The sequence below is a fragment of the Platalea leucorodia genome (genome assembly GCF_965183815.1).
Source record: "Platalea leucorodia genome assembly, chromosome: 3".
In the NCBI taxonomy this organism is placed as follows: Eukaryota; Metazoa; Chordata; class Aves; order Pelecaniformes; family Threskiornithidae; genus Platalea; species Platalea leucorodia.
In genome coordinates this window covers 57,484,437-57,498,643 of record NC_138825.1, presented here as the reverse complement: position 1 = coordinate 57,498,643, position 14,207 = coordinate 57,484,437, and the positions used below count along the sequence as shown (strand labels likewise).

Sequence of the window (14,207 nt, the reverse complement as noted above, 5' to 3'; positions counted from 1 at the left end):
CTACACTGGGACTGTATTTCAGAAGTTATTTAGCATGTGCTTAGATTTTTAAAGCGCCAATTGCATACTTATAACTTTCTTTTTATACTGATTCCAAAATTAGATGCGTTAAAAAAAAATTGCCATCATCTTACTCTAGCTCAGTCTGGAATGAGCCAGCCTTCCCTGTGGTCTGTTTATCAGCCTGGCTGTCTGAGTTAGATCAACAGCCAGTTATTGTCTGGTGCAGTGCTGGTTTGCTGTTGTAGATGATTAGTTAAAGTTCTGTAGGTCAGCTGGCCTTCAATCCGAGCATTCCCTCATTTTCCATTATCTGTTGCAGAATTGAAGAGACATGGCGGCTATGGCAAAAGTTTTTGGATGACTACTCTAGATTTGAAGACTGGTTACAACAATCTGAGAGGACAGCTGCTTTCCCGAGCTCCTCTGGTGTGCTTTACACGGTTGCTAAGGAAGAACTGAAGAAATTTGAGGTGATTTATAATAGTTGAAATTTAATATCTACTGATCACATTACAGCAGCCAGCTGGTGTTCTCCCTTCCCATACACAAGTCACTCAGCAGAGACACTGTATTAATATAGTGGAGTTGATGATTTTGTAGCTGCCTTCAGTGGCAGGTTTCTAGGATGAAAAAACAGTGGAAGGTGGCAACTGAAAATGCTAATAAATCAATCCACTCTCACTTGCTGTTTGTTCACCAAAGTTAGATTTCTCACCTTTTTTATTTCTGCAGCTTTCTAATATATCCAGTCAGTAGGTGCTCCAGAGCATTCATAAATCTCCCTTCACCAAGTACCTCTGCAAATGCATGCTGCATGTTTTAGCTTTTGTTTTGATTTCATCCCTCCCCTTCTTTCTGTAACTCTCTGAAACCAGCCCTCTGAACTCTTTTCCTGTTTCATATAATGTACAATATCCCCATTTTAGATCCTTACACCTGAAATTCATGTTTGTGCAAGTATTGTTATATGTCCACATGGTGTCCCCCATGACTTAAAAGTTAAGTGCATGCTTCAAAACTGACAAGTAAGAGCTTGTTACATGATTCCGCTGTGTCTACTACAATGTGATGGCTTGTCTCATAATTACAATGGAGTGTATACCTGTGTGTAATGTGCACACACACATCATGTGGCTAGTCACAGCTGAAAATCTTTTGCTTGGTTTCATATTTGCAAGGAGTATATCAAGATGAGAGAGAAAAATAATTCCGAAGGAAGAGAACAAATTGTTTAGGCAATTGTGTAAACAGTCAGGTGCTCTAAAGTATTTGCTGTGAAGCAGAAATGCAAATTTTAAACAACATCTAAGACCAGTTAATACTTTTTGCTTTAGCAATTAATTCAAAAACATAAACTGTGAAGTGCTGATGCAAGTTTTATAATTGACATTCACATTTCTGAATGTACTGACCAGGTTTTGTTGTTAAACACTGCCAGACTTCATTATGGTGAGGTGGGTTGCCATAGTATAAAAATGTTTGCTTCATGGACACAAGTACTCTGTCTCAGACCTTCTTCCCATTTTCCCTTTGTTCAGTGATCAGGATCTAAATCTCTTGTTTAGCAAGTCCCTTTATGAGAAACAGTACCAAAAATATCTTGGCTGTCTTTGATTTTTACAGCTGATCTGACTTTGCCCAAAGTCTGTTTCATTGAACCTCAGCCTTTATGGTGACCTTCCCTCTCCTGCAGACTTGTGGAATTTTTACTGTCTGCAGAGTGTCAGCAGGAGCTAGCTGCGAAGAGAACAGTTTAGCAGCGTCTCCAGAAGCCTGCTTTCCCTGCAGTTTGGTTCTTTCTCTTTTTTTCTTCTTTTTTGCTTTGAGCACCTAGTTTCTACACCTATCAAAAAGCAGGAATGCAAGCAACAAAGGCTGTGGTGTTCAAATTCAGCAGAATTCAGCAACTTCACTGTGAAGTCAGTATAAAGTCAGCCACAAATACATACTAACTGAAGCAGGTTTCTGCTTTAACTGGACTTTTTTTTTCTAATTTTATTTTCCCCTTCATATCAGCAGTTGAATTTAAAAAAACACCAACCAGACAAACAAACAAAAACCAAAAAAAAGGGCCAAACAGACCATGTAAGAACCTTCCAGTTCCTGAGCACAGAGGTCAGAGATGGCTCTCACTGACTTCACTGTAGAAAATCAAACTCCTTCCTCTCCAGTAGTTCATGGAGAAATGAAAAGAGGTTACAGAAAGGAAGGCAACAGATGAATTCTTGTGTAGCTGAGCTAAAAAAATGGAAGACAAACACACAGCTGTTCTTTTGCTGGACAAGGCTTGGTAACAGGTGAAACAACAGCTGCACACTTTTAGATTTCATGATCCTAGTAAACACAGTCAGATTTGTGCCTCTGATATGAGAATTGCCTCCTTGTGCGATTTTAAGTGAATTCAGTTCTACGAGCATTTCAGTCCAGTTGCAAGCCCATTTGCTCCTTGTTGGTTGTCCCCTACCCAATTTGGCCATTTAATGAAGGGAATAGTTATATTGAGAGAACTCTACAGACTTTGATCTTTTTTCTTTTTTCAAACCAGCTTCTTTACTTTTGTCTCTGGTATTACAGCAGAAATGTGCTTATTTCATTTTTAGCTTTGACTGGTACAATATGAAGAGTATATATTGTTCATGCAGAAATCTCATGTGTTAGCTGATTTAAATGAAAATTGCTGTACAGAAGTATATTACCTATCACACTTCTTCAGTCCTTCGTAAGGGTGGTGTCTAGTTTTGGGAGAGATTAACTGTTTATTTGCCTATCAGGAATATCAGAGAGCAAGTTTGTAGAACTACAATGGGAGCCAAAACCTGCTTGTATTCAAAAGAGAGCTGGTGTAGTCTATGTTTTTAAGTCCTCCTTTGATTAATTGCTTTTCTGTTTCTGTGACAACATAAAAACGAGTATTTTTGTTAAAAATTATTAATCTTTTTTATTATTTTTGAAGGAATTAATTCAGTCAGCTCCTTACAAGGTGCTTTCTCCAGCTTGCTTTGTGATTGCTAGTCACATCATGAAACTCATGGCTAAGTCACCTACTGTCTCTGCTCCCCAGCGGGTGACTGAGGCTTTTGTAACAGTAGAGGAAGCACTGAAAGTACATGGTGCAGATACTCGTCCAGGCATAAGTTGGTATGGATGTTCATGAAATTTTCTTCCCATGAAAATTTTAAGACAAAACTTAGTTGTATACCAGCATACTGAAGATAAAGAGATGATTCCTTCAGTACCATATTTTTGGTAAAACTCAGAACAAACAGTTGCTCAAATCTTTTCAATGTTTGCACTTCAGCAGATTCAGTATGTGTAAGGAAATCCAATGAAGCCACAGGAATCTTGGATTTCTGTTCATTTTTTTAAAAAAAATGTTTCATATTCATTGTTTGTGTTTCTGTTCTCAAATACAAAGGCATACGATTGAGTAGCAAGGGGAGTCTATTTTTTTTTTGTGCTGATTTTGCTGTTGTAATGGGTATTCATGTTGCAATTTCTCATTCAGTGAACTATGTCAGTCATAAATTTTTTTCTTTTTTTGCACACTTTAATCAGAAGGCAGCCTCTCAGTAGGGTAGCCCTCAGGAGATGTCTGCATCCATAGCAAAGTCTATCAGCTAACACAGGTCAGAGCGTAGAAGTAGGGTCAAAATAAAGGGAGAGACTTATATATGTATCCTTATCTCAATAATTAAAAATCCGATGGTGTTTTTTGTTCATATTGCTTTAGGCCTTCCAGAGACAAGTACATGAAACTCTGACTCAGCTGGAACTGATCAATAAACAATATCGCCGCCTGGCCCGAGAAAACCGCACTGACTCTGACTGCAGCCTCAAGCAGATGGTTCATGAGGGGAACCAGAGATGGGACAACTTACAAAAGCGAGTTACCTCCATCCTGCGCAGGCTAAAAGTATTTTTTCAGTTTTAAGCCCTTCAGTTTCACTGCTATACTTAAAAATCAGGGGTACTCCAGAAGCTTCCAGTTTAATGCATTTGCACAGTGTTTTTGAGGGGATTTCTACCTTTGGAAGAGGGAGGGAGCTTATCAGTTCACTTTCTCTGAGGTAACCAAAGCATGAAGTCTGTAGGAAAATGCTTGGTGAGCTCAAACACCACCTCCTTCATAGGAGATAACTTTCATAGGTTATCTAATTGCAGCTGTAGATGATGTTACTGAAAAGGGAACCTTAGAAAGCATGTCGGAAAGGAAAGAAGGTGTACTGAGTTTAGGTTAGGTTTGAAGGGCACGAAAGCCATTTCTTCAGAGAACCACTATTGCTGGGGCTTTTTGGGTTATTTGGTCATTTCATGCCACTCCATTTTCCATCCCCCAGCATTTTATTGGCCAGCGTGAGGAGTTTGAGACAGCACGTGATAGCATCCTGGTATGGCTAACAGAGATGGACCTGCAGCTGACCAACATTGAGCATTTCTCAGAGTGTGATGTTCAAGCAAAGATAAAACAACTTAAGGTAAAGAATGACTGAATGGTAACAGGAGGAGGATTGAGAGAAGGGATAAAAACATTCATGGTGGGAAAAGAATTTAAGAAACATTATGCAAAAATGCAGCCTGATACAGTCCCTTACTTGCGGGCTGAGACTTCAACCTCAGAAGTTATGGGCTATGTCAGATTTCAATATATACTTTTCTGCCAGAGTGGAAGATCTTTGTGCTGTGAAGAATTTTCAAAAAAACAAGGGTGATAGTCTCCATTCCCTAATCGAAAGAGGAAATGTCAATAAAAATTATTAATGTCAAGTCTCCATTATTGCTGACACCTAAGAATTACTGCATTTGTCAACCATTTCTGCGTCAGATAAATATCATTAACTGGAGGGAAAAGTATCAAATGTCATATTATCCAAAATTCCAGTGTGTTAGCTTTAGCATCTGTGTTCATTCTAGACATTTGGTCATGGGCATGGCTTGTTTAGAGAAGAGCTTTCTTTCCAAATACAACAAGTGAGGAATGAGATGGTAAACCATGAACTATCACTGTTTTTGGCTAGAGGGATTGTGGAATGCTAAATTTAATTACTCATTGTTGCTCATGCCAGAATATTTGGAATGATCCCTGTTTGTTACACCATTCTTGCTGAAAAACTCTAAGACTTGCATCCTTAATAACTTAGGTTGCTGTAATGTTGGTTTTGTTGATAAAGCATGGACTTTTCTTTTATGCAGGCTTTCCAGCAAGAAATTTCTCTGAACAACAACAAGATTGAGCAGATAATTGTGCAGGGTGAGCAACTCATTGAGAAAAGTGAGCCCATGGATGCAGCTGTCATTGAAGAAGAACTAGATGAGCTGCATCGTTACTGTCAAGAGGTCTTTGGACGTGTGGAACGCTATCACAAGAAACTCATTCGCCTTCCTGTGCGTATACTTACATACATACGTATTTCTTTGGTCTGTTGCCATTTTACAAGTGTGAGAATGAGGAGGGAGAAAGATGTTGAAATGAACTAACATGAAACTTCTGTAACTTTCCAAAAATCCTGTGGTTTAATTTTGTTACTTGCAAATTGGAGATTTATAAAACCTTATTAATGAGGGTAGCAGCGTGGTACTGGTAATAAGAATATCTCCCTGCTCTGTCAGATAGTTTCATTGGCAGCTTCTTGAGATCTGTTTTGTAAAATAAAATGATAAAATGATTCTCCCCATCAGAAGAGACAGAAAATTTTCTCCAGAACTGAACACACAGCTGAATAAGTGAGAGCAAAACAACTTGTGATAGCTCAAGTCCTATTGAAGTAAAGGAACAAAACACAGGATTTTCAAAATATGAAAGAATATAATGAGAGCAGTGGTCATGATAAACATCACTTATGCTTCCTATGACTTGATTGCAGAGTTTTCTTTAACTTGATGTCTGCATTGCAGTGGCATCAGTTAAAAGTCTGGAGACATTTGCTTGATGTGAGACTTTGTAATGCCTTAAGTAATTAAAATGAGCTGGCATTATGAACTTTTTTATTGCTTTGGTCTTTTTGTGCGCCTTAAAATAATGAAAGGGAAGTGCAAAAGAATGCAAAAGGGAAACGCCATCAGTGAGACTGTTGTCTAATGCTACTTTATTTCACTGACCCAGGCTGACCATGCAGTGCCTCTGCACATTTCATTAATTGGTTCTGTTTGCATTATGCTTCTAGCTGACAGATGATGAACATGACCTCTCTGACAAAGAGGTGGATCTGGATGAATCAGCAGATCTCTCTGACATACACTGGCATGACAAGTCTGCAGACAGCGTTCTCTCCCCGCACCCCTCTTCCAACCTTTCACTGCCTCTTTCCCAGCCGGTGAGAAGCGAGCGATCAGGGCGAGATACCCCTGCAAGTGTGGACTCCATTCCCCTGGAGTGGGATCATGACTACGACCTTAGCAGAGACCTGGAGACAGCTGTTTCACGGGCACTGCACTCTGAGGAAGAAGACGGAGGACAAGAGAAGGACTTCTACCTGAGAGGAGCAGCTGGTATAGCAGGTATGGTGGCAAATTGTGTGTCCTGTTCTCTCCTAGTAAAAAGAAGCAGATGTTACATGTGTGATTGCTTGGCCAAGATGCTCATGGAAAAGTATTTTAAATAGCCCCTGAAGATTTTAAATAGATTTCCCTAAGTGATCCCAGTGGCCTTCTGGCCTTAGGCACAGGAATGGAGATTCCTGGATGACTACAGCCTTGGAAAATCATGAAGGCATATATGATATGACAGGGAATTGGCTGTGTCTCTGTGCTTGTGGCCTGCCAGGTGGGATATGTCGTCTCTAACAGCAATGCGTCATAAGTTATTCTGACTAGAAGAAACTATGCTGGATATGGCAAGAAGCACAGAACAAACTGATGAAGAAGTGCTGTGGGAGAGATCAGCAGTCAAAATCAGCAAGTGCTTAAGTAGATCTTAACTCAGTCCTTACCCCAGCAAGACTCCAGCAACTAAGTGTTTAGCCTGAGATGGGGTCTTCCTCTCCAGTGAAGCTGGAAATCCTTTCTAAGTGTGTGTGCTTTGTGTAATAAATCTTAATGAGTGAAAGTGCCCAAATGGAGCCAGCTGTGGGGGAAGACATACTGGTATATTATACTCTGATCTTGTGGCCGTCTTTTGCTTTCCAGGTCATTGTTCTGGAAAGAGTCAGGTTGGCCTGGATATTAAGAGACTTTGTAGCAGGCTCCCTGTGTTTCAGTCTTCATCTTTTTTCCTTCTCTAGAAAGGACGTTTGCTATTGGAACCGTTTATATATTCCATCCCATGAAAAGGACTACTGCTGTGAGGAGACAGCCATTGCTGAGCTGTCTATTTAGACTGTGCTTTTATTTTTTCAGATATAGAGATTCCTGAAACTCTTGAGGCCTATGTAACACTCACAGAAAACGCACTCAAAAATGTCTCTGGTAGGCATCAAGAAAGACTAAGCATAGCTAGATGCAAATACCATGGTGCACAAGCATAACTTCTTTTTCTTCCCTTAGCATCTGCTATACTTTTCACAACTTACAAGATAAATATTTCTTACATGGCAGCATTGGCATGTTAATGTAGAAGTATCCTGCTTTACTACTGCGCTTAAAGGTGTTATTAGGTGCATGGATGAAACAATGATGTTTGAAGTATTGGCCCTCCCACCTCAGCTAACTAGACTAAACTGATCAGTAGGTTACCCTGACTGGCCTTTATTCTCTGGAGTCCTTCAACAGGACTTAATACTTTGTCATGCCTCTGAGAGAAGAGTGGTTTCTTCAAAGATTAAGGCAGAAGGAAAAGATATGGATCAAAACCTAATTGTTTGGTTTTGCACTTATTTAACACAGCCACAGCTGGGATTATTACTTAGATATAAACTTTTAGGTTAGTTGTTGTTTCATGTCATAACAATGCCAAGGTGAGGTACTGTAGTCCAAAGTCTTTATATGAGTCTTTTATATTGGAAGATGATTTTTTTTTTCACGTTACATTTTTACACAAGATTAAATCTACTGTTTCATTTTTTAGATGACTCTCTCGGAGGGATTAGATGCACTTACAAATACCTTCTCTTATGATTTCAGTTTTCCTCTTTTGAAATAATGACTTCATTGCAAATTTGAAATAGCAAACATTTAAAATGTCAGCATCTGTGGCACAGACCTCAATTTTTGTTTTTCCCTAAATTAGTGAAATAATACTATGATTGATTAAAGGTGTAATAATAGCAGTACATACAGAAAAATGTGTGTAGTTTTCTGACCTGTGAAAATTTTGAAATAAATGCGGGAAAAGCAATATTGAGCACTTTGTTCTGTCCATTTGGGGTGAGGCGGTGTTTTCTATGAAAAAAGATTAACCATCCAAGAGTTTCTGTTTTCTGTAATTAGGTGGATAGAAGGCTTTCCTTCTCTACGCGTGTTTTCAATTGTGTCTTTATGAATAAATTCAAACCATCTTTGTAAACAGATGGAAATCAGGCACAGTGATAGAATATGAATAAGGGTGATCTCATGTGGTCCTCTAGGCTGCAGCCTGCTTTAGATTAGAATTGGCTGTAGCTAATTCATATCACAGAATTCAGCTGACCTCTATAAGGAAAAAACAAGTTAATCCTGCTTCAAAAATGTTGGTATGAGTTCCAAACAGCTTGGACAAATAATACCATCTTGCAGATATGTTAAGCATAATTTTTGTCAAACGCGTAACTGGAAAAATACTATAAATTTTGCTGCTTAGTGTGGTAGCCGAAGTCAGTCGTGGACTACTTGCTGTGGGCCTTCAAGACATCCAGTCATCTATGGACCTTGAGATTGTAATTATAACAGCATCGCTAGCATTTGCATACCACTTTTAATCTTCCAAATTGTATACAAATGGGATCCTTTTATGTAGATCGAAATTCCACTATTTTTTAGTGAAGTAATACAAAGAGAAATGAGGAGAAATCAAATTTTAACCAGATTGGGATCACGAGTTTGGGATACAAGGTTTTATTTGAGAGGTCTGTGAAAGGAAGCAAGGCGTTCTTCAAAATCAGTGAGGTTAGAGCACGTTTTGCCAAGATCTTTCCCCTTCAGAGAGGTGAGGAATTCTCTGAGGGAAGAAGTCACTTCAGAATAATTTGCAAGCCTGCTCTAAACTGCGGACTCTCTGATAGTATGCTTATGGCAAGCATGTTCATTGGTATAGTCATCTGTCCTCTGAAGGTCGCTAACACTCTCTAATGTAACTAGTTACCAGTTTGCTTTGACATTCTACCACTCATACTGCTGCAATCACATTTCTCCTTTACCGTCTAATCTAGATAGTATTCCTGATATTTATTCTTCTTGGGCAAAAGATAAAAAAAAACTTTGGGAAAACTTGGGTAACAGTCACTTTTTTTTGTTTTGGTACAGGAGAACCTGGTGCCCTGGAAGCACATATCCGACAGCTGGACAAGGCCTTAGACACCAGTCGTTTCCAAATACAGCAAACAGAAAACATCATCCGCAGCAAAACACCTACAGGACCAGAGCTGGATTCCAGTTACAAAGGATATGTGCGTGCATTTTGGAGCACAAGTTGAATAAGCACTCCAAGCTTCAATTTGCCATTGAAAGAAATATAGCTGTTTCAACACAGCAATTAGATATTACTGCTTCTCAGACTTACTTATTCATATGGTTGCTACCCTTAACCACATGCTATTGTTGTTTATGTTATTAGTGTGTTTACAATAGTATAAGATTACAGGAACATGACTCTAAGGAATTTATTTTCCTATTACATTTTTGCAGATGTCCAAAAGTACTTTCTCACACGTGTTTTTATCCATCTAATGATGATGATAGCCTTGTTTAAAATTCCTCTGCTTTTAAAAGCAGGTTTTATAGCTTCATGCACAGTATTCATCTTGCTGATGAATTGTGAACATGCATCATGTAAGCAAGCTTGCATATATGGAATCCATGATTAAAAAGCTTTCTGAGAGAGGTGTTCTGGAAGAAAAATCTCTCTCTAAATCATTCAAATAATTTTATTACTGACAGAATTGAAAGGTTAGCTGCTTGGATGTATAGTAATATTTCCACACTTCAGTTTATTTTCTATATCACATCTTCTAGTGTCTGCCATAATGTCTTAACATTTAGAACAGATGGCACCTAAAAGTGATCCAGCACAATTTGGCACAGTGGCACTGAGTTGCTTCTATTTAGTCTGAACTTATGCGTTAAGCCTTTATTGTCTCCATATACATTTCTTTGATAGTACCAGGACAGATGATAGTTAAAGTAATAGATTTTTATCTTCACACTTAGACCTACTTTTGGAAAATTTTGGAAGTTGTGTTGTAATTTGCATTTTTCCATGCAATTAGTCCTGCACAGTGCATATTGAGATGGGAATTTTTGTTTGTTAACACAGATGAAGCTACTAGGTGAGTGCAGTGGAAGCATAGACTCAGTTAAAAGGCTTGGACATAAACTGAAGGAGGAAGAAGAAAAATTTTCTGGACTTATTAACCTGAACAGTACTGAAACACAAACAGCTGGTAAGTAACATTTAGTTCTTTGATAGAAAGCAATTATGAAAAGTAGCAAACATGCAAAGTTTTTCTCAATAAACACTTGGTATTATTTACTGACGTGTATATTTACATGACTGTTTCTATTACCATGTTCTGTTTAACATCTCTTAATAGGAATAGTAGGTATTCCTTGTATATGCCCTATAAAGAGATTAGGCATACAAGTGCATTTTAAGAACCCCTTCATATCATGAGACATAACCTAAGCCTTTCAGAAAGTCCCTGTGGATGCAATGCATTTTTGTTGAATGTTTTCTGATGAAAAATGGTTGCTTGTATTGCTGTACAAAACACATAAGTCAGCATTCATTTCTTCTAATGTTAGCTTTCACTTCTAAGATTATCTGTCTAGAGTATAGGAATTCATCTGCTAGAAGTAGTCACCTGACTAATTTTAAGCATCAGCTGTAGAACAGGAAGTATTGCATTGTAAAAACATGGATTTGTTCCAGAGACTATAAAAACAATGCCTCCATTCTTAGCTTGGCAAGATATGCTACCCATGCAGTCTATTTTATTTTGATTTTTTTTTTTTTTAATTTTGAGTTGATGAAATGATACAACTTGTCCTCCTGCCATAGCATTTCAAGATAACTAACAAGAAGAAATAACCCCTAAGTTATTTCTTTTTAGCGCAGGTATTTATCCAATGCATCAGCAGTAGCTTAGGCAAATGTAGTGAGGTGTGAGCATTAAATTGTGATAAGTACGAATACCAAAGAAAATAATAATAAATATGTGGCTAGTTAGTTAGACATATTCAGATTCCTTGTCCAGTTTGCATTTATGCTAATTTATGATGTCTTTATACTGGCATAACCTGTTTTAGAAACCTGCATGTATCAACTTAATTCTGTTTATAAAAGTCTGATATTAGAAAGTGGTAAAATTGTCTGATGCCTAGAATCATCCAGATTCTTCATTCTTTCTCTCCAACATCACATTCTTCAATCTAACTTAGTTTTCAGTGTGGTGTTTTGTGGTTTAGGGTTTTTTGGGTTTTATGGAGCATTTTTTTGTCCTGCACAGGATTCAACTGATGCAATTGTGTGTGTGGCTAGTGTTTTTTTGCTTTTGCTGAATTTGGTGTTTATCATTCCAGGTGTAATTGACCGATGGGAATTAATCCAGGCTCAAGCTCTAAGCAAGGAGCTGAGGATGAAGCAGAACCTTCAGCAATGGCAGCAGTTTAACTCTGACCTTAATAGCATTTGGGCTTGGTTGGGAGAAACTGAAGAGGAACTGGAAAAGCTCTACCGCCTTGATCTCAGCACTGACATACACACTATTGAGCTCAGAATTAAAAAACTGAAAGTGAGTTTTATTTCTCTTTTCCCTGAGTTACCTTGTAAACAGACCTGAGTGCAACAGGTATGTTGAAGAGGTTGCCAATAGTTACAGCTGGTTTGCTCCATTCTGCACATTGCGGGCTACTGCTGATAACTGAAGTAACTGGGAAAATGATTTTATGAATCACCCTTTGGCAGAAAAATGTACCACTGGCATTTACTATATAATCCAAATGAATTTTTGAAATAGTAATACTGTGGCAATTCTGTAATTCCAGAATGTACAGATGATTCCTGATGTCAGCCAAGCTGATGGGGGGGAAAAAAAAAAAAAAAGCCAAGTTAAATCAAATCTCTTCTAGTCAAACTGGTAACAAAATAGCTACTTTAAAAGAAATGCTTCACTGGGACATATTAGTTTGTGCGGAGGAAGGAGAGAGTGCCCAAAGGGGCTGTAGCCTACCCACTGCTGTCACCAGTACAACACAGGAAAAATTTGGTGTCACTTTGCAACATTCCTGTTTCTTCTTCTGTCATCTCAGATGCATCAGGATCTGAACACTGCCTTTGTGATCTCTCCAGGATATTTTACAGCTATAAAGATCTGCAGATGTGGTGGTCCACAACTTCACATTCAGTTACTAGCATCTATAAGCTTGGGCACAAAAATGTGGGAGCCAATGTCAAAATGCAGTGTGCTCCATGGTAGGAATGAGGTGGACAGATAGTAAAGACTGTTTCCGGCAGTGATCCATCTAAAGCATATCAATGCTGATCTTCACTGGAATCCAAATATAGCTGCCATAAGTACTACAAAGGTCACTGTGACATGGGGCTTTTAAGTAAATCCTATAAAGTAGATGGAAAAGGGGGCATTTCATAAGAATCCTGTTCTTATCTCACCCACTCTTGGAAAGCCCATTAATGCCCTCCAAACCAAAAGAGGTGGAGTTTCTTTTGTGGCTTCCAATGTAAACAAATCAGAGGTTTTATACACATTCTGCTTCTATAAATTGGAGTAAGTTGTTTTGTCTTTGTATGTTTTCTTTTCCCTCAGTAAAAGCTTTTATTTTAAAATACTGTTGACTGCAGTTTCCACTTGAAAACATGTCAGTTTTTCTGTTTATCAGCAAAACTGAGAAGTGAGGGCAAAAGTTTTATTGTGAGCTAAAGTATAATTGTGCTACGTCTCTTCAAATTTTGTTGGGCCTGCTCTGTCTTTAAAATATCTGAAACGTGAGCCAGATCTTTAAAATTCAACTATGACTTCAGGCTTTTAAGACTTTACAAGTTTAATTGGCTTGTTCTAGTTTATGCTCACAGTAAAATTTTAGTAGATGTTAAAGAGTGAACATTTGCAGACTCACAGAGTAAGCACAGAAGTCTCATATCCAGGGTAAAAAGACTGTTACAGTAAGGTACCATACTGTGGTTGCTGATGGCAAATCGTTGCATTCTTGCAGTGCCTTCTCTACTTGGTTCTTCTGAAAGTCACGTGTTTTACCGATTTCCATCCTTTCTTCCCCCATCCCACTTTGTCTTATTATCAAGGAGCTGCAAAAAGCAATTGATAACCGCAAAGCGATCATCTTATCCATCAATCTGTGCAGCTCAGAGTTCACTCAGTCTGATAGTGAAGAGAGCAAGAAGCTTCAAGAGCGCCTGTCTCAGATGAATGTGCGCTGGGACCACGTATGCAGCATGATCGAAGCGTGGCGCTGCGCATTGCAGGATGCATTAATGCAGTGCCAGGTCTGTATTGTGCTTATTTTGAATTGTCAGCATCCCGCATATCAAAAATGTAAACCATATTGTTTTATGGTGTGCTTATTATCCAGTCTGAAACTTGCCCATGCAAGCCAAAATACAGCTTTGGCATGTGTTTTCTGAAACATGCACATGCACTACCTGAAGCATGTATTTCCAGCGCAAGATTTTTCTAAATTTGTCATGTCTGGAGTAGTATTCTAATATACTATTCTACACTTCCTTGTAAGTTATGTTATAGCCAGTAAGACATATCATAGGATAAATTAAAAGCATGAATTTGACTGGAATTTTCTGCTATGCTATTAAAATCATCACTCATCACTTGCAGGATTTCCATGAAATGAGCCATGGTTTGCTGCTTTGGTTAGAGAATATTGACAGAAGAAAAAATGAGATCGTGCCCATCAATCCAAACCTGGACTCAGAAACACTGCAGGATCATCACAGACTTCTAATGGTAGGGCTATAATCACGCTTTTCTCTCCAAAAACACATCATCAGAAAAACACCTAATCAGATTTATCTCTCTTGAGGGTTAGCGTTGTACATTGCATGCTAACACACCAATGGGACCAACGTCAGTAACTAAATTTACTTTGGT

The 14,207-nt window shown here is 38.5% G+C and overlaps 1 protein-coding gene across 2 annotated transcripts in view; it reads left to right on the top strand.

Moving 5' to 3' along the window:
* The window catches only part of SYNE1 (spectrin repeat containing nuclear envelope protein 1), a 310,346-nt gene that overhangs the window by 284,764 nt on the left and 11,375 nt on the right, over positions 1–14,207 (top strand). For both annotated transcript variants that reach the window (XM_082306888.1, XM_082306887.1), the window contains 11 exons: positions 323–473; positions 3,734–3,916; positions 4,341–4,478; positions 5,194–5,385; positions 6,165–6,498; positions 7,336–7,404; positions 9,376–9,518; positions 10,385–10,511; positions 11,650–11,861; positions 13,388–13,588; positions 13,935–14,063. In XM_082306888.1, coding sequence (XP_082163014.1) covers positions 323–473; positions 3,734–3,916; positions 4,341–4,478; positions 5,194–5,385; positions 6,165–6,498; positions 7,336–7,404; positions 9,376–9,518; positions 10,385–10,511; positions 11,650–11,861; positions 13,388–13,588; positions 13,935–14,063 — 1,879 coding nt within the window. The remainder of the gene's footprint in view (positions 1–322; positions 474–3,733; positions 3,917–4,340; positions 4,479–5,193; positions 5,386–6,164; positions 6,499–7,335; positions 7,405–9,375; positions 9,519–10,384; positions 10,512–11,649; positions 11,862–13,387; positions 13,589–13,934; positions 14,064–14,207) is intronic.